General features: G+C 37.0%; 1 protein-coding gene across 2 annotated transcripts in view; it reads right to left on the bottom strand.

The window, feature by feature from the left end:
• Nucleotides 1–20,854, bottom strand: part of CDKL5 (cyclin dependent kinase like 5) — a 266,772-nt gene that overhangs the window by 36,131 nt on the left and 209,787 nt on the right. The window contains exons 10-14 of one of the 2 annotated variants that reach the window (XM_027835406.1): nucleotides 20,331–20,411; nucleotides 17,876–18,036; nucleotides 7,796–8,831; nucleotides 2,905–3,006; nucleotides 2,360–2,465 (exon numbers count right to left, since the gene is read on the bottom strand). In XM_027835406.1, coding sequence (XP_027691207.1) covers nucleotides 2,360–2,465; nucleotides 2,905–3,006; nucleotides 7,796–8,831; nucleotides 17,876–18,036; nucleotides 20,331–20,411 — 1,486 coding nt within the window. The remainder of the gene's footprint in view (nucleotides 1–2,359; nucleotides 2,466–2,904; nucleotides 3,007–7,795; nucleotides 8,832–17,875; nucleotides 18,037–20,330; nucleotides 20,412–20,854) is intronic. The other variant, XM_027835407.1, reaches the window with a different exon arrangement.

The following is a 20,854-nucleotide window of genomic DNA, read 5'->3' as shown; positions in this document are numbered from 1 at the left end:
TTAAGGCTCAATATAAGGAAGAATTTTCAAACAAATGAAATTTTCAAAAAATGGAATAGAGATCCTCCTGAGGCAAGAAGCCCTCTGTTGTGAGGATGTCATGGAGAAGATTCATCCATTTGGTCACAGTTTAGACTAGTGATCTCTGACATCCCTTCCAACTACAGGATCCTATGACAAAGCTGTGATTTAATTGTGTCCCTTGATGACTGGTAATTGTAGCATCATAGGTTTGGACCTGGAAGGGATCAGCTAGTCCAATCTCTTCATTTTACAGTGGAGGTCCAGGGAAGTGGAGGACTTTCCCTGAAGGGATGTAAATAGTCAGTGATTTTCTAGCCAGGGCCCCTCAGGCCTTGTCCATACCTTGCTCCACCGAATCCTGCTGCCTCAAGGGAAAAGGGAAGGGGGGAATATTCATTTAAGCATGTACTACCGTCAACTTGCTTAGTTTCATTAACACAATGGAATCAATAGCTGCCTGATTGTGTTTCCAGACTCCAACACACACAGAGCCCTTTCTGCCAAAGCCTGAGATGGATAAATGTGACTTAATTTACTTGTAAACAAACACAAGCTTGAAATCCAAATTTCCAGAGGCCAAAGACTAATTCATTAATTCAGTGTTTCAGCTAAGCCCTTAAAATTAACTTTTAACATCAAGGAACAACCTTATGTCTTCTAGAAAGATAGTGTATGTACATCATACTGAGAGAACAAAATTATGTGGCAAGAACAAACTTAGAAAAACAACATGGTAGAGCTGATAGGCCCTGGACTTGCAGGCAGAAAGACCTGGGTTTAAAATCTACCTCAGACACTTATTAGGTGTGTGACCCTGGGCACATTGCTGAGTGTTTCTATGCCTCAGTTTTCTTTTCTGTAAAATAAAAGGGTTGGATTCTATGGCTCCCAAGGTCCCTTCCAGCCCTAAAACTATAACCCTAGGATTCTATACTTGTATGCACATGTATTATAACCATCTGTTTTGACCCCTCAAATTTTGCATTTCCTTTTATACTTAATAATCACATCATAATATGTAATTACAGTAACAAATCTAATGGCTTTTTATGAATTCTCAAACTTCTTGACCTCTCCACAGCACTCGGACACTGTGACTACTCTCTTCCTTTCTAGGTTTTTGTGCCACTACTCTCTCAGTTCTCCTCCAACTTGTTTGCACACTTCTTATTCTTCTGGATCATCATCCATGTCCTGACACTCTCTATGGATGTTCCACAAGGCTCTGTACTTGGCTTTGTTCTCTTTTTTTTTTCTTTTCTCTCCACCTTGGTGATCTCATCAGGGCCCATGGGTTCAATTATCATCTCTATGTAGATTATGTGTTGAGTGATACAAGGTTGTCCCAAAAATCATCGAGAAGTTCTAGGCTATAAATACTTTGTGTCGTTCTAGCTTACATGACAGAAGTGTTGTTCTATCTAGCCTTAAGTCTCTTCTCCTGAGCTCATCATTAGCATCAACTGCCTATTGGATATTTCAAATTGGATAACCCTTAGGCATCTCTAACTCAACATATCCACAACTAAACTCATTATCTCTTCCAACAAATCATCCTCTTTTCTAAACTTCTATATTTCTATTAATGGTACTACTATCCTTCTGGTCTCCCAGGCTTGCAACCTTGGCATCACCCTTGATTCCTCACTCTCACTCAGTCCATGTATCAGTTGCCAAATCTTGTCTTTTCTGTCTCTTCAATATCACTCACATATTTCTCCTTTTCTCCACTCACAGAACCACTGCTATAATTCAGGCCCTCATTACCCTTCACCTGAACTACTATAGCAGTTAACCAATTAGTTTCCTTGTCTCAAGCCTCTCCCATTCCAAGTCCCAGTTCTTTCTAAGTACTTCCTAGACTTCCATGTGACACAATGCAAGTCACTTATGTATTCCATGCCTCAGAATCCTCAACTTTAATAGAAAGATGGTAATACTTGTACTACTTACCTCACATATTTGTCATGTCTTCATGAACAAATGAGATGATATGTGAAATTTTGCAAACTGTAACATGCTATATAATCATGAACTGTTATTAATAAGGATGAGATGATGTTAAATGTAAGGGATCCTGAAGTCCCTAGTGGGTAGCTGGGAAAGGTCTTTAATGGCCAGAATGAAATGTTTTAACCTACTGCACTCATGCCTTTATTTCAGTTTGTCCAGGGAGGGGGGCCTCCATGACCTTTGAATAAATAATAGAGCAACTAAACTAGATAGCCTTTACTCCATTATCTTTTTATAACTTGTGCAATTCTAAATTAATTTCATTCTGACAGATATTAAATATCAAAATGTATCCTGAACTTTTATCCCCCTATAAAATTACCTCTGTAAAAACTACCAACTCTTCTTGGAACAGGATCATTATACAGATGTCTGTTTTCTTTTGTGGCTGCTCCATCATCTGAGTGGGGGTCATGATAGGCTCCACCCTAAGGGAATGAAAAGTCTTTTAAAAAATTAATCAAATAGATTCAAGTTCACTTTAGCTCAGGGGGTCTTAACCTGAAGTCTGTGTATAGATTTTAGACACTCCATTAACTTGGATAGTAAAATATATTTTATCTTTATTTTAACCTCTAAATGAAATTAAGCATTTCCTTTAATTATGAATGTAAGCAACAAACATAATTCTAAGAAGGGATCCAAAGGAATAGGAGTCCATGACCAAAAAAGGTTCAGAATCCCTGCTTTTAGGTAGAATTTCTGTTATGGTGTTTAAGATAATTACAATTTTTTTTTTACATACTGATTTTTGTAAAAAAAGACCAGAATTACATTTCCTAAGACAAAAATGATTTACTTTGAGAGAGGAAAGGGCAGTATTTTTGAAATACATACTTAAAAATATAATTACTAAATAATTCAGACCTCAGATTTTTGCCGTGAGTGAAATGAAGATGTGCCTTCTCGAGAGGTTTCTTTAGCTGAAGAACGGGATACACTTAGCTCTGTGGGTATTTGTTCTCCTGGCTGGAAACAAACAAACAAGTAAATATGCAACACGTACAATACTGATATACCTAGCAACTAAAATCACCTAAAATTAAGATACTCTCATTTAACTTAACCAACATTTTATATATCTGAAAGAAAAAATGAACATGTTATTTAATGACTAATTATTCATGGCTAAAATCTATGAAATAAATTTTCATCTATTTCATGAAAGTGAAAGAAAAAAAAAGGAAAAGAAAAAGAAAAAAAAGAAGCCAAGTTACATAAATAATAAAAATCATCTTAGGGTTGGCAGGGAAGAAATTAGCCCATCAACAGTTTAAATGATTATTTAAAAACAAAGATTTTGTAATTTTAAAATAATTCTGTGATATAACGGATAAAGGTTTGATTCTACCGATAGTTTTTAAAATTATAGATTTGAGAAAACAACTAGTTTTTAGTGAAATCTCTAGTACATTTAGGTTGAATTTTCAAATAACAACTAGAAAAGTCTAGGATTATTTTTCACGAGAAAAGGAGTTGGAGACTGGTAACAGAGAAGTTGGTCACAGATTCAGATGACAAATGTTTATAAAACCAAGCATGCACACATACTCAATAGCTTTAGTCTTAAACATTTCATAACTAAATGGTGTCTAGGTATTTCAATATCTCCTAATTTTCTTTGGAATGTTACCCATTGTTTAATACATTTCATTATTCATATTCACTTTATTACTCTTTGCTGGACTTCCTCTAAATTTTTCCCAACCACCTTTTAGTAGTGGAGCCAACAAACTAACAGTCATAGTCACAAGCAAGGAGGGGAAAATATCATCCTCTCTACTCAGAAAATAAGACTAAGAGAAAGTCAATAGTTACTTAAGGGAATTAAAAAAATTATTCTCTGGTGGATGATTTTCCTTGGTATTTATTTATAGCTTACAGAAGGGTATTATCTGAGGTTTGAGATAATGAGAACTGTTTCCTTGAAAATGTCAAAGTATTTATTTGCTTAAGCTTAAATTTACTGACTGGGTTTGAAAAGTCATCTTAGTTTGTCCATCCTCCTACCTTCTGCCTGTACCACATTTAAACCATTCCAGACATACAAGGACTTAGCCCATTTATAAAGATCTCCAGGGGGAGGAAGTTTCAAAATTTCCCTTAGCAAATCATGTCAGTTTAAACAATCCTCACTGTTAGGAAATTATTGTGTACATCTAGTCCAAATTCATGTGACACCTTAAACCTAATTTTCTCTTCCTTTTATATCTGGGTGCCATATTTCAAGAACCTAGAATTTCATTAGTGTGGGTACTCCCTTAGCTGAGGTAGACAGCAACCCCCTCTCTGACCCAGGAACTACTAGAATGAATAAGCAGGTGGCCAAATGAATAGAGCACCAGGACCTGAAATCTAGAGGACCTGAATTCAAATCTAGCCTCAAACACTTACTATCTGTGTGATCCTGGGCAAGTCATTTAACCCTGTTGGCTTCAGTTTCCTCATTTGTAAAATGAGCTGTAGAGGAAACGGCAAATCACTCCAATATCTTTGCCAGGAAAACCCCAAAGGGGGTCACAAAGAGTCGGACTTGACTGAAATGACTGAACAAGAAGAAAAGAATGTAAAAATTGAACACCCTGAGGTCAACCTGGCAATGAACCTCTCTGAACTATCTGATGTTGTTCTTCCAGAAACATATAAATATACATATCACTGTGCCTATATAAGTTGGTAGGGGCTGTCAGAGATTACTGGCATAAATCTATGAGAATCCAGGGTCACCTCTATAACATGATAAATCACCTAAGTAGGATATTAGTGGCTGCCACCATACTTTACTTAATTATTTTTTATTATGATAGCTTTAGCTATTTTCTATTGTCATCTTTATTTTACATCTTAACAAACACCATCTTCCACTTCCTATATTGTCCATTTAAAGCTGTTTGGTCCAAGGACAGTTTGTAAAGCAGTCTGACCTGTGCTAAGTACAGTATTGGTTTTTTTTTTAATTTAAATTTTATTTTATTTTTTTATTTTTAGGCAACTGGGGTTAAGTGACTTGCACAGTTAGAAAGGGTCAAGTGTTTGGTCTGAGGCTGGATTTGAACGCAGGTCCTCCTGACTTCAGGGCCAGTGCTCTACCCACTGTGCCACCTAGCTTCCTCTAAGTACAGCATTGTTGACTTCTGTTCAACTCATTATCTAGAAGGTCTACTAATCCTTCTTCTGCCAGTATTCATAGACTGTCAGTCATTTTCAACCTTGTTTCATATGGTTTGCTCTTGCTCCCTAATCATTTGTGTTTAAATGCTAATCATTTATTTTTCACTGCTCTATAATTCAGAGGTTCTTAATCCAGGGTCCATCAACTTTTTTTTTTTATTAAATAATTTGGTGACTGTATTTCAATATAGTTCATTTCTTTTTCAATCCTATGAAATTTAGTTTCTATATTTAAAAATGTTACTCTGAGAAGGAGCTCAAAGGCTTCACCAGACTGCCAAGAGGGATCCATGACCCAAGAAAAGTTAAGAGCCTCCTTTCTAACTTATCAATTGTTTTAAATTCTAAAGTAAAATGATAACCCAAGGCTCTACTGCCAGTTCTTTTCTCTCCATTCACTCTCCAGAAAGATAACTTATTTTTTGTATGCAAAAGATTGTCAAATATCTGTGTTTTGGTCCTTTATTTCCAACAGTCCACAGAGTATCTCTAGTGGATGGTCCATGGTCACCTCAAACTCAACAAGTTTAAAACAAGAGAGTGTAGCAGAATGAGCACTCCTCTGGAAATTAAGAGACTTTGATACTAAATCTGCTGTGTCACTAACTAGCTATAGCGTTAAAGTCGCTAAAACTTCTTTGAGCCTCAATCATGGCAGCAAATCAAGAAGTAGTACTGGATGATCTCGAATGCCCTACTAGCTATACAATTCTCTGATTTTATGAAGCTAAGTTTTCTTCTCAGCTGGCTTACTTCTTTCAGCAATATTATATTCCTTTTAGTCCATCAAATAAAAACCTTGGAGACATCTTTGACTCTTCTAATTTCTCACATCTAATCTTTCACCAGTTTTTTCTTCCTTCGAAGGATTTCTCTGATTTGTGCTTTCTCTATTCTCATTGCCTTTGTCTAAGCCCATGCCATCATGTTCTCCTGCTTTAATTAATGAAAATTCCTTAGTTGGCCTGTTACTAAGTCTTTCCCTTTCCAATTTATTCTGCATACCCCTGGCCAGACAATTTTCTAGATTGCTTCTTTGAGTAACTTTTGCTTTTACCTTGCTAAGGAATGAAACCTAAAAATTTCAAGGTCTCCCACCTGGTCCTCTATAATCTGATTCCCACCCCCCCACCTCCTTATCCAAACTCATTTCTTATTACTCTCCTAAACATCAGTCTGATCCAACAGACCACTTCATTACCATCTGAACATTTACGTCTTTTTATATTTGCTTATGTAGTCCACCCTGTAACTTTGAAATCTCTTTCTTCTCATTCATCTGAATCTTACCATCTTTTAAGACTCAGTTCAAATCCCTTTCCTTCATGAAAGCATTCTCCAATTCCCACTAATATCTCCCTTATGGTTTTCTGTTTTATATGTCATTTTTGGTCTCTACAACTAGATGGCAAACTCCCTAAGGGCACAGAACATATGTTTTTTATGTTTCCCCTATGGCATCTACACCAAGCTGAAAACATAGAAAGAATTCAGTGAATATTCACTGACTGATATTCTTACCCTTTAGAATACTATACCTTTTATCTCATTATTCTCTGTATGCACGGGATGGTTATAGGTTTCATTTACATTCTCTAGATAATATGGCATGTGCTGATTTAGAGAAAAACCATAAGACCTAGGGTTAGGTCCTGGTTATGTCTCTTACTACCTGTATCATGGTAGAGATGTTAGGGGAGCAATGAACCTCAGTTTCCTCATCTGTGAAATGGTTATGATAATAACGCTGGTATTACATACCTCACAAGGTTGTGAGGACAGTGCTTCATAAACTCCAACGGTCATATAAATGTGAGCAATTTTTATTGCTTCTATCCTGACCAAATATATTTGGCATAAAATAGGCTTCTAAAAGGGTAGTGGTTAAATGATTTCCTTTTAAAACATTTTCCATCAAAAGAGAAATCTCATCTCATTTCTCCTTGATCCAGGTGAATATGTAATTTTATAAAAATGTAAATTCAAAGCATGCTGGTATACCTTCAAAGGTATTATCAATTTTAAACTAGGAGGAATCACATCTGGACTCTGAAAATCATTAAGATGTCTCCAAACTTTTTTCATAAGGTTTCAAAATCTAAATTTTGGTTGTTTTATAGACATCAAAAATCCACTGCAAAACTTGGAATCTAAAAGTTATCTGCAGCCATTTAAAAACTTTTGGCTTGCATTAGGAAATCAAGTCAGGAAAGCAATCAGTAAGAAAGGTGCTGAGAGCATGTAGGTTGGTAAGATGGAAGAATATGCCTTTGAATTCATCCTCAAAGTGAAAAACTATGGGGAAAAAAACCCTATGGATTTCACTACTAATTCAAAATGAAATTGTATTGGAAAAATGAGCTGTAATGTAAAATTTAACAAAGGAATAGGATTTTTAGAAAACTACTGAATCCTCCCTATTGCCGAATTATTAATGACTCAAAGATTCAGCATTATTATTGTTTTATTTTTATTATTATTTTTAACAGATATTATTGATTCACTTTTTTTTCTTTTAAAGTGTTTAGAAACTACCCCTATCGTGTATCTTTAAGATATCCTACAACAAGCAAAATTTCAGACTGACCCTATTCAAATCCTCTGTACCATCTTCCTGTGATGTGCCAACAAATCTGGTGAATGGCCTAAATTGTACCTGTGGTGATAAAAGTTGCAGGCTGTTGGCTCTGACTGCCATCCCTTGCCCTATGTTCAAGCCTCCATCTGAGCCTTTCGCTCTCACTTTGTCCCGAGTCACGTACATGGAATGCCTATGAGGCCGCTGCTGGGAAGAGAAAGGGCTGGTATAGCCTAGACCATAGGAAAAAGATTCATGTGGTGCAGACAGTGAGTGTGAATGGCTTCCATCCATGTGGTCGGGCAATTTCAACTCCTCCATTGTTTTGGAATGTCTTGCTGTTGTTCGCCGTGAGTCCAGTGTGCCCTCACTTCGGTTGGTTCTCCCAGAAGGACTAAGCAAAGTTCTACTGTCACTGTGCCTGGGAGGGGTTGGGCTGGTGGGAGAGTTCAAGTCTAGGCAGCTAGATGGAAAATACCTGCTGCTATTGGGATCAGAAATCTGAACTCTGGCTTCAGAAAGGTTACTCACAGATTTGGAGTCAGTCAGAACCCCATGACTTTTGGCCTTTGCCCTATAAGAAGGACTCTTAGAGGATTGGGGAATAGTGTCTATGTAGCTATGCCGTCCATGCTTTTCACCAGGCTGTAATGTTCCAGTTTTGCTTTGGGAACTTTCCATAAATGAGTGTCGGTTCTGCTGAGACCTACTGTTTGACTTAAGGTATTTTGTGCCTGGGCCCTCAGAGGCCTTTTGGTCAATACTGAAATCAAATTCTGTTTTTGATTTTGATTCTTTGGGGCTAAGAAGATGTGGAATGTTGTTATTGGTGAGATCTTTGTTTGCAGATCCAGGTGGGTTACTTGTTTGATAGGGTTTGGTGTGCATGGGACTATGAGAAGCTCCAGAAAGGTTTCCATTGAGGAAGCTTTCACTTGCTGGAAGAACATCTTCATTCCGTGGAAGTACAACACTTAGATTCTGTATATCCTTACTGTTAGATCTGTGATGTGCCTGCAAAGCAGCATTTTTGCTGGCTTGATTTCTACATCAAAAACAAAAGAAGCATTAACATATGAACTCTCTTCACAGAGACAGATACAAAAATGTGTTTTAAATGACCAGATAATAAAGATTTCTCAATGAACAGAAATGCTAATTTTTTAAAATAACATGTCTACATTGTAGTAAACTGTGGGTAAAATCATATTGCAAAAAGAATTATAACAAAGATTTTTGTAATAATATTTCCTTGTCACATCCTGTGGATGGCCCACAGAAATCATTTCCCTACTGATACTGTTCCAACAAATTCTCTATAATTAATATTTCAATGCAACTAACGCTTTGTTTAGGCCCTGTTCATAAAATAATCATGAAGAAAAGTTATTTGATTATAGAACATCTATGGAAAAGAAGAGATATGAGCAGAAGCTAGACTCTTCAGAGTTTCTTTATTTTCCTTGGGTACCAGTAAACAACATTTCACTTTTAGTTTTTCATTTTATCCTATTTCAAACATCCCAAAACACCCCAGTGAGGAAAAGCTACTTCAATTACAAAGCCAAACACCTCTCTCCATAAGCACACACATATACACAAAAATCTAGGAGCTTTGAAAAAAAGGATAGGGTTGGAGATGCATTTATCTATTATCTTTATCACTCTTTTTTAAGTTCACAGAATTTCTTATTTCACTTGTTCTATCACAGCTCTCTTCAGAGTCAAACCCTCCCCGGTCCCCCACTGCGGGGGCGGTGTTAGCTTGGTTTTGTCTCTCTACCCAAAGTGCCCTGTGAGGTTTGAAACAGAATATGGTCTGTACTCACATTTTAGAAAAGTAATAATTGTGCAGTTTCTATTTTGTACCAGAAACTGGGATCAATTACTGAATGCAGGAGTTCTCATTGCAAGATCAGATTCCTTCAAGGCTTTCATAGTTGCTTAAAATAGATAGTCTCACATACCATCATTCCAAATTGACAGAGACTTTCTCTAAAATTTAGAAGTTTATTTCATATTTAAGCTTGAAAACAAAATAAAATATGCAAAATAAAACTTCATTATAAAAAGCAGAACTTTGATATCTTAACAAGATTATCTCATTTTATCTTTATCTTTCAAAAAAAAACCCACTCTAGTTTGGGATGGACAAGTTTTTGATAAAGAAACAATTCAAACAAACGATTCTCTGTTCTTTCCAAGTATTCAGAAAAATCTTGCTTCAAATATAGCTACTGTCAGAGATGGTTTGATTAGGGATGATTTTATTCTCTTTATGCTGCAATGAAAGAAATGTCACATTTTTCTCAGCAGTATGGTAATCTGTGAAAATAAGCCTTCAACTTTTTCCCATCAGTATGTATGCTCAGGCATCATAAATGAGGGGCTTCTTCCTGTCCTCCCACTTCTCAGATGGTGATCTCTGCCAAGAATTATTTGAGAAGCTGTTCAAAGAGCTGACATTATGGAAGCCTGAAGCAATACTAAATATCTCTTCTCCAAAACATGTTTCATTAAAAACTTCCAGCTAGGTCCCAAAAGTCACATTATTAAAAACAAAAACAACAAAACCCAGAACTCCCCACTTTCCCAATACCCTACCTTAATTAAAAACTATTAACTAAATAGTATGTTTCAGACCTGGAATGATATTTCTTCCTTTTTGCATTCTGATATATGATAGCAATAGAATCTCTCAAGGATGTTCTCCCTCATGGAAAGACTAGTAGTTTAAAGCCTCTACATTCTAAACCATTGCTGCTGCTGCTGTTCTTTGTCCTTCAGAAATCAAAGATAACTTACTACTTTTTCCTTTAAACCCTTCTCTTTTCCAAACTTCTCTATTTTCTTTGAGGAAACCACTATCCTTCTGGTAACTCAGGTTCAGAACTTTAAAATCATTCTGGCCTTTCTCTCTCTCCCCACCCCCACCAAGCCTTGTTGATTCTACTTCTACAAAATATATCTTTCTCATTTGTACCCTGTCCTCCAAGTATATTTACATTATTATAGTTTAGGACCTCATCACCCCTTTCTTGCCTATCACAACAGTCTGACTAATGGATCTCCTTATTTTCGGTCTCTTTCTTTCTCCTTTACAAAACTGCTAAAATAATTTTTCAAAGGTACTAGTCTGACCATGTTGCTTCCTTGTTGAAATATATCCATTAGCATCCAATGCAGTTAGGACAAAACGTAAACCCTCCATTATGGGGCTCCTATGTAACTGCTGCTCCAGCCTTATCTCATACTACTCTGTTTCATTATTTCCAAGTTCCCTTAACTCAACATAATTTTTCTTGTCTCCTTGTCTTTGTGCATATTATGTCTCATACTCAGAATTTACTCTCTCCTCATTCCTGCCCCTTAGGATATTGAACTTTTTTCAAAGGCTCAGCTAAGAATAACATCCCCACGGAAGTTTTCCCAGGTCCCCCCATTGGTGTCTTCTATCACAATTTACCTTGTATCATACCCGTTTGTGTACATGTAACACCCACCCCAACCCACCTGCCAGCAGATGAATGCTCCTTGAGAGCCAGGGACGATTTCATTTTTATATTTGTCCCCCTGGCATGTAGCACAGTTTCTGGCCCATAGTAGGTGCTAAAGTGGGCATATGATACCTTGCTGAATTGAATCACAACTATATACCAGTAACTGAAATACTTCAGATCCTTTTTCATTAAAGTCACACCAAAAACAAAGACTTTCAACCATGAAAAGAATTAAGCTCGTAATGATCCACTCTTGTTTTTGACATACTTTTCTCCTTTAAATTATGAGCTGGAAAAGGGTCCAATGTGGATACTTTTGATCTCCCAAAATGTCTCTAACACTCCCACAAATGTCTCTTAATTGTAACACTGAATGACTTAGATACAAACCTGACTAAGGAAAACAGAGGACATTTAGCAGAGATAATCTAATTAAGAAATTATACAAGTTCTATATAAAAAGGAATTTAAAATGCACAGCTACAATAAGGTACTCAAATACCAAAATGATATTCAAATAAATCTTATCAATAAAAACTTTTCCCTTCTTAATCTCAACCTCTTTGTGAACCAGTTCAACTCTACACTATCCCTCATTCCTGACCCCCTTACCCTCTTGTCCTGGCCAATTCTAAGCCTAGATTACTCTTGATCTGCTTCAACCCTTTGCCCCTTTGTCATGCCTTGCCAAACCCTGAACTCAGATTATTCCCTTATCCATTTCCTTCACTCCTATTCATATGCTGCCAAACAGAATTAGAGGAAATCACAAAACCAAGATGATTGGGTCCACTTCAAATTTATGTCATCTTATTTCAACAAGATCTACACTACAAGCAAAGCAATCCTACCGCTCTCTGATTCTCTTTCCCATTCAATACAGTTTACTGTTCCAAACCTTGTCTCTCCTCAGGTCTCCCATGAGATTCATATCTCCAACCCTCTCAGCTGAGGACCATGGGTCATATATACTGAAAAAAACCCGAGGCTCCCTCCTCTCTCCTCGTATCAAATATCACTGACATCATTTTGCATGATCTATCCCTTCATTTTAGTCACTGATAAGGAGGTGGCTCTTCCCATGTTCCTCTACATGCATCCTTGGTCCCAGTCCCTCCCACATCTCCAGAAGACTGCTCCTATCATAATCCCCATTGTCTCTCCCATATTCAATTGTTCTCTATTGGCTTCTCCTTGCTAACTTTTCTGCTAATTACAAACACAACCATGGCTCATCCAATCTTTTAAAAAATCCTCATTTGATTCTTCTATCCTCATTATCTATGATAGTCTCACTTTACCTTATCTCCTAAACTCCTTGAAAAAGTCATCATTACTCAGTGTCCCCACTTTCTCCTTACTTTTTACTAAAACTTGTTTTATGACCTCATCATTTAACTGAAAACTGTTCTTTTCAAAGTTGCCAGTGATCTCTTAACTGCCTCTTAATGTCCTTTTCTCAGTCCTCATCCTTCTCAAACTGTTTACAGTATTTGACACTGTTGATCACCTCCTGCTTGGTACTCTCTCTCCTTGGGGTCTTCATGACACTGCTCTCTTTTGGTTCTCCCCCTACTTGTCTCAGTCTCCATTATAAGAACTTCATCCTTGACATGCCTTCATAATGGTAAGTGATTTCCCAAGACCCTGTCCTAGACACTCTTCTATGTTCTTGCTCTATAACCTTCTTTGGTGATCTTTTCAGTTCCTATGGCTTTAAATGATTATCTCTATACAAAATGATTCTCAGATCTATAGATCGAATCTTTGTCTCTCTTCTGAGCACTAATCCTACACCTCTAAGTATCCAATGGACATCTCAAACTGGATGTCTCAATTTCAACATGTCCATTATACTCATTTTGAAAACTGAGCTCATTCTATTTCCTCTCAGAGCCAACCTCAGTCCTTTGAACTTCCCTATTTCTATGGAGGGTACTATCATCCTCCTCGTCTACCAGGTTTGCAACCTTACTGTCCTCTCTGACTTCTCCCTCTCACCCACCCCAGATATCCAGTAATCTTGTCATTTCTACCTATACCTTCTGATCACGTCCCTCTGCTTCTCTCAATAAACTCCATGGGCTCCCTATTACCTCCATTAATTGCACAGAAAGTCCTTACTTTGGCACTTGGAGCTCTTCACAACCTAGCTCCTTTCTATAGTCTTCTCACACTGTTTTATATTTTCCTTGTGATACTTGCCTGTTTGCTCCTGGCACAGGACACTCCATCTACCCCTTTGCACGGAGTTTTCCCCAAGTGTGGAATGCCCTCCTTCCTCATCTCCACGTCTTGACATAGCTTGGTTTCTTTCAAGACTCAACACAAATCCTGTTTTCTGCAGTCTTTCCCATTTCCCCACCAGCCACTTAAGCCTTCCACTACGAGTTTACCTTCATTCTACTCTGTATTCATCTTATACCTCTACTGGTATTTTAAGCTCCGTGAGGACTAAAGTTCTTTTGTGTTTTTGCCTTTGTGTCTTCCCATGATACACAGTGCCTGGCACATAGTGAGCACAAAATAAATGCTTGTTGGTTGATCAATTCATATGTCCCAGGGCTTGAAACATTTGTGTGGGTTAGCAAATATTTATCATGTTACTTTAAATACACATGAAGACTCAAAGACTCCTACTGACAAAGAAAGTCATCTCTTCACTCCTTAACAGATAGTTAAAGAAGTAACCATGGCCAAAATCCCTTTAATCCCTTGGTAGCCAATCTTCTGACAATGGGCTCTCTAAATCTAGCTAGGTTAGTCTTCAGACAACAGATGGAGAGAGTCATCCAGTACATCCTAAAAGTCATTCCAGGTTGGCACTACCAGATGGAGCATGCACTCCATTCTATTTGTGATGAGGCATTATAGTAGCACTCTAGAAGAGGGAGAAGATGTTGAAAGCCAGCAAAATTATGATAATTTTGTCTGAAAAGAATTCTCTGAGAGATTTTGTTTGTGCTGATGTTTCCATAAAAAGGAATACTACAATATTTTATGTTCATGTTCTCTCCACTGAAGTCAGGAGAACAGATGACATCATAATCACAATTTGACCTAGGTTCAAAATAAATCGACAGGGGGATAAAGTTGGTCACATAAATTTGAGGAACTGCCAATTCTTTGAAATGTTCGGTAATGTTTACCTTAACAATGAACTCACATATATAGATATATCTTGGGGAAAAATATTTTTAGCAATGGAATATTGGCTACTTTAAACATTCAAAGTTAATAAATTAAAGATGGCTTGGTAGGGGCAAGTAGGTGGCACAGCGGATAGAGCTCTGGTTTTGGAGTCAGGAGGAACTGAGTTCAAATCCGGCCTCAGACACTTGACACTTACTAGCTATGTGACTCTGGGCAAGTCACTTAACTCCGATTGTCTCACCAGAAAACCAGAAAAAAAAAAAAAAGATGGCTTGGAAGTATTTTTAATTTATTGAAGTGTAACAGTCTAAATCAGGGGTGGGAAACCTGCTGCCTCAAGGCCACATGTGGCCTTCTAGGTCCTTGACTGAGTCTAGTTTTCACAGAACAAATCCTTTTATTAAGGGATTTATTCTGTGAAGTTTGGATTCAGTCAAATGGCCACACTTGAGGACCTAGAGGGCCACAAGTGGCCTCAAGGCTGCAGGGTCCCCATCCCTGGCTCTAAATAGATCTGCAGATCCCCAAAAGAAGGCTAGCAAGCTTTGACATAGTTTCTTAAATAGATATGTTAATTCACATTTCTGTTCACACTAAAGCTCTGCCAAAGATCAGTACGAATTACTGTCTTAAAGATAACATGAATCTCTTTGGTACAGAAGCTGATAGAAACTCTATGTCTACTTAAGGAAACACATATGGTATTAATCTTCCTTAGACAAAGCAACTTTTCAAAGCAGAAAAAGGCCAGGTTTGATGGTGCATACCTATAAGCCCGACTACTAGGGAGAATGAAGATGGTCCATCAAGTGTCCATATTTTGTGGCTAACCTCCTTAGAAAGGCCATCTATAATAGTTATCTCCATTTTCTCTCCTCTCACTCTCTTCTTAACCCCTTACAATCTGGTTTCCGACCTTATCTTTCCATTACATCTGCTCTCTCCAAAGTCACCAATGATCTCTTAGTTGACAAATCCAGTGTCTTTTTCTCAATCCTCATTCTTCTTGACTTTTCTGCGACCTTTGACACTACTGATCACTCTTTTCCTCCGTGATACTCTGTCTTTAGACTTTTAGAGTACTCTTCTCTTGTGGTTCTTCTCCCAGCTGTCCACTCTTTCTCAGCCTGCTCTACTGGATCCTCATCTAGATCAGACCCTCAAATTGTAGATGTCTCACGGGGTTTTGTCCTGAGCCCTCTTCTCCTCTCTTTCTTTATTGTTTCACCTGGTGATCTCATCAGCTCCCATGGATTTAATTATTCTCTCTAAGTTGATGATTTTCAAATTTACTTATGTTGCCCTAACCTCTGCTGGCTTCCAGTATCACATTTCTAACTGCCTTTCAGACATTTTCAACTAGATTTTAAACTCATGGACAGAAGAGGACTCATTTGCCCTTTTCCCTAATTCATCCTTCCCCAATGCTAATTTCCCTAAACCACCACCTCAGTCCCTCGGTCTCACAACCTAGAAGTCATCTTGGTTCCTTCACTATCTCTAATCCTCTTTAAACAAGAGGTTGACATGGCCTGTCAATTTCATCTCTGCAACATCTATCATATATGCCCCATTCTCTCCTCTGACACTGCCACCATTCTAGTGTAGGCCCTTAACACCTCATGCCTAGACTATTGCAATAGCCTAATGGTGGGTCTGTTTGTCTCCAGTTTCTCCCCACTCCAAACCAACCTCTATTCAGTCACCAGTGATTTTCTTAAAATACAGATCTGACCATGCCACATGCTTCCAGGATCAAATATAAAATGCCCTGTTTAGCATTCTAAGCTCTTTACAACCTAGCCCACTCCTCCTTTCTGGTCTTTTTACACCTTACTGTCTACCACATTCTCTTTAATCCAGTGCCATTGGCCTCCTGCCAGTTCCACAAACAACACTCTCCATCTCTTGGCTCCAGTCATTTTTCTCTGGCTGTCCCCCATGCCTGGTATACTCTTCCTCTTCCTCTCCAACTACTGACTTCTCCAACTTCCTTTAAGTCCCAACTAAAATTCCATCTTCTACCAAAAGCCTTTTCTAATACTTCTTAATTCTCATGTCTTCCATAATTATTTATTTTATTTGTCCTGTACATAGCTTGTTTGTATATATCTGTTTGCATGTTGTCTCCTCCACTAGATAGTGAGCTCCTTGATGGTAGAGATTGTCTTTTGTCTCTTTGTAATCCCTAGCACAAAGCAGGAGCTTAATAAATGTTTACTAACTGTGACTAATAGGCTACAAATCCCACCGCAATATACCTTTCCAAATGATATGGTAGAAAAGAAGCAAAAGGACCCAAACCACAAGTTATCACAGAAACACACTGGATTAAACAGATATGAAACTTCCTAAATTCAAGATAAGCAACTAACTGATAATACTGTAAGTCCTTGATTCAATGGATCAAAATTTCCAGCAATCAAATTGGTAAGATATATTTTCAAATTTAAAGTTACCAAAGAAATTTCAGCTAAGAATATTCTGAAAAAGGCAAAAGAAATTAAATGAAACCAGAAGTCTCTAAAAGAGTTATCAACAATTGTAAAATGTTATCAATATTCTGTTAATAGGAGAAACTAACAAAATGTAAGTGTTCACTACTTAATAGGATGTTATTACAGATTAGGTAAAGATCAAATAAGCTTTTAAAATGCCATCTCTATTATAGGAGATGGAATGTTCTACTGAAAGAGTTTATTTTGAGAAGAAAAAAAAAAACAATCTTTTTGTTTCTTTAACAATGGTGGATGAGGAAAAGTTAATTCATGCTTTCCACAAATTAAACGTAGCACAGAATCACACTGTCAGCTTTCTAGGATTTGTCTTGGTATCCACTCTGGCCAGCTGAAGGTAATACACATATAACCAACCGCATACAGACAACAGTCTTATGGGGTATGTTGAAAGAATGACCAATGATCAAACTGTTAGCTTTGACTTACACCATCAAACAGTTGTGCTCTATTTATAATAATTGTTTTGCCAAGAATTTAATTAATCAGATTTAATTAGAACACATTTGTAGAAGGCTTACCCTGGCCAAAATGGTAAACGGATGCCTCTTAAATGCTCCTCACGTCATTCATTCCCCCCCGTCATGGCACCCTTTGCCTCCGTGCTGTCACATACTATGCCTCATTCCCACAAGGCCTTACTCTCTCTGCGAGCTGTCATGATTGGAAACTGTGTTAGCTGATAAGACTTCATGTGTTACCCTTTCAAGGACATATGCATTTTCATACAAGACTCAAAGACTAAACAACCAAGACCTAAACGAATGCGCAGTTCACTACAGGATTTCAAACATGGCCTGATTTTATATAACAGCCTGGTGGGGGCCTTGTTCCACCAATCACTATACATGAACATTCACCTATTTTATCTACTTATAAGGCCAGTCCTGCTTTCTACTGCCTTAGAAAGAAATATGTACCTATTAGATAATGTGTTGCTTTCAACATGGTATGGTTTTCTCTTTGCTGATCGTGAAGGTGAAGTTCCACAACGATCCAAGAGTCTCTGGGTTTGAAATGAAGGATGGTTCAAACACTGTTCTGTCAAGTATCTGTCTGCTGGATCCAACTTCAGTAAATTCTTAAAGGAAAAAAGCCCAGGATTTGGAAAAATAATATAAATTTAAGTGGACAAAAATTAATTTAATAGACATTAAAAATTTCTATCAAGTCAATTTTAAAAACTTTTCTCTCTTCCAATTATTAGTAAATATTTCAACATTAAAACATTAATAAATCAAACCAGGCTTTATTTTTTAAATTGAGCAAGCTTAAATAAAAGCATTAGAAAGTAAGCAGACCAGGAAAACAACATACACTATGACTATAGCAATGTGAACTAAAAAAAAAAGAAAGAAAAGGAAGGCTGTTTAATTAATAATAACAAATCTTGACCTCCAAGAAAAGCTGAGTAAATTCCATCTCCGCTGTTCTTTACAGAGACAGGCAACTACAGATATATTGTCAGAGGTGACTGATGTATTGGTTGGTTTTGCTGAACTATTTTTCCCCTTTCATTTTTAATAAATTGCTTGTGGGATACAGGGATAAGGGCATATTAAGAAATAAAAAAGTGAAACAAAAACAAAAAGATATAGAATAATGTCAAACAAAGAAATGAAGTTAAAGTAAGTTAAAAATAAATAAAAGCTTAAGACTGGGAGATGTTACAACTGGATTCTAATCAATGTTGTTGCTAGCTGGCTGTGAAAATGTGGGCAAGTTATTTAACCACTCAGGACTTCAGTTTCACTTGTAAAATGAATAGATGGCAGTGGACACGATGTCTAAGGTCCCTTCCTGCCCTATGAATCTCTGCCATCTTTAGAACACAATAATGCTAAATGAATATGGTTTAAATTGGATCATTTTAAGCATACTCAGTGGCCAAAATCCTCTTGCAAAGTGGTAGCTACCAAGAAAAAAGGGAAGCATTTCACCAGCACTAAATTTGTCCAGGACTCTGCGTTCTTTGCTACTCAGCCTCATGCCCCTCTAGCACCATGCCCAAGAGCCAGGCTAAGATTTGGCATTCCAGTTTCAATGGAAATGAAAGTATTCACTTTTCTGGTCAAAGGGCTTTTGTTCAGAAGCCTAAGGCACTGATTCTAAGCAAGTGATTTTGCATTAATATTGATTCAGACAAAGCTCTAAATGCTACACAATTCTTTTTTCTTTTCTTAAATGGAGAACAAAAGTCACCTTGTGTGGATATGCACAGAATGATTCTGGTTGCATTGGCATTAGTATTACAATGATTGTATTTTTAAAAGACATCAACTAAAAATAAGTACAAAGGTTCTTTGTCCAAAAATAGCATTTTAAAGTAGATGAATATATATGAATTCGGGGAAACCAGATTTCTGTAAGCCAGTTCTATTTCAATGCTCTCATTTTACACTGAAATATGGTATTAAAATGTTATCAGTAGAAAATACTCTACATATTAGTTACAAAACATCCGGTTTATAAATTCCTTCATGAGATCAGGTCAATGCTATGAAACTACTAAGAAGCCAGTAAATAACTAGTTAATTATCTCAAACTTCAATACCAATAAGTAAAAGGACATAGTAGCCATTCCCCTATAGCACAACTGATCCAATTGTTTTACTTCTCTTCATACTGGCTACCAATCATTCTGACTGAATCAATGACATAATGGATCCATATTATCATTACCATGGCCAGCTGAATTATGATATTGTCAATTTATACATACAGACATAGCCAACATTAGCACAATGGCATCAAGCAATGTCTACTCAGAATGAGCTTCTCAAAGCAGAAATATTCTTATCACATTTTAGTTCCTAGTTTATAAGTAAGGCAAATGACAAAGATGGAAAAAATGGAAAATTGAACTTATTCTAGTTTTCCTAATTTGTTTTATTGATATTTTTTAAAAAGTTAATCAAATAATTTTGGTAGGGACTTTAGAAAAAGTAACTAAGAAATATACAAATCATCCATGATGAGTGATATAATTGCTTACAAGCTCCTCGTATTTTTCTAATACATTTATTAACTGGGCTCCAAACACAGGGAGTATAATATCAATTTATATTGACTGGCCAATTAGCCATAAAATAAAAATCAAATAAATATTTATTAAAGGCCCATGATTAATCAAGAAATATTTATGCAAATACTCTGCACTGTATATATAAAATGTTAAAACACAAGACTCTATTGTAACTTAATAGATTATCCATGTTATTTACAATTCATTCTCCACAATTAACTTTTGGAAAATCCCTTATTTATTAATATAGGGCCTAAATCACATAATGTTTTGCAACTTACTCCTACAGAGAGACAAGCAAAATATAAATTGAATATTGTATGTGAAAAAAGAGCAGCACAATGTCCTACCTTCATTAAGTCAAGCAAAACGCCACTTAAAATTCCTAGATATCTTCTCTCCAAAGATTGGGGGTGATTAACAGCTGGGAACTGCAAACATAACATACGGGTAATATTAGTGTGCAGGGAATGAATTTGGAAATGTGTTGTAGAAAGCAGATGATATGGCACCACAAAAAAACCATATCACTTAAATTATCTACATGTGTATTACTTTTAAGATCTACAAAAATGACAGGGATCAGAGGATCAGTTAGGAGGAGTAGCTTTTCCATAGTGGGAACTGCGCTAAAAGGATCCTAGAAGAAAGATGACGAAGAAGATGTGAAAGAAATATTATAAATGAATTAAGAGGCAGCGAGGTGACACAGTGAAGAAAGCACCGGCCCTGAAGTCAGGAGGACCTGAGTTCAAATCCGGCCTCAGACCAAACATTTGACACGTACTAGCTGTGTGACCTTGGGCAAGTCACTTAATACCGATTGCCACACACACACACACACACACACACACACACACACACACACACACAC

The sequence above is a fragment of the Vombatus ursinus genome, unplaced genomic scaffold (assembly GCF_900497805.2).
Source record: "Vombatus ursinus unplaced genomic scaffold, bare-nosed wombat genome assembly UNPS02014814.1, whole genome shotgun sequence".
NCBI lineage: Eukaryota > Metazoa > Chordata > Mammalia > Diprotodontia > Vombatidae > Vombatus > Vombatus ursinus.
This window is presented reverse-complemented; position numbering and strand designations above follow the sequence as displayed.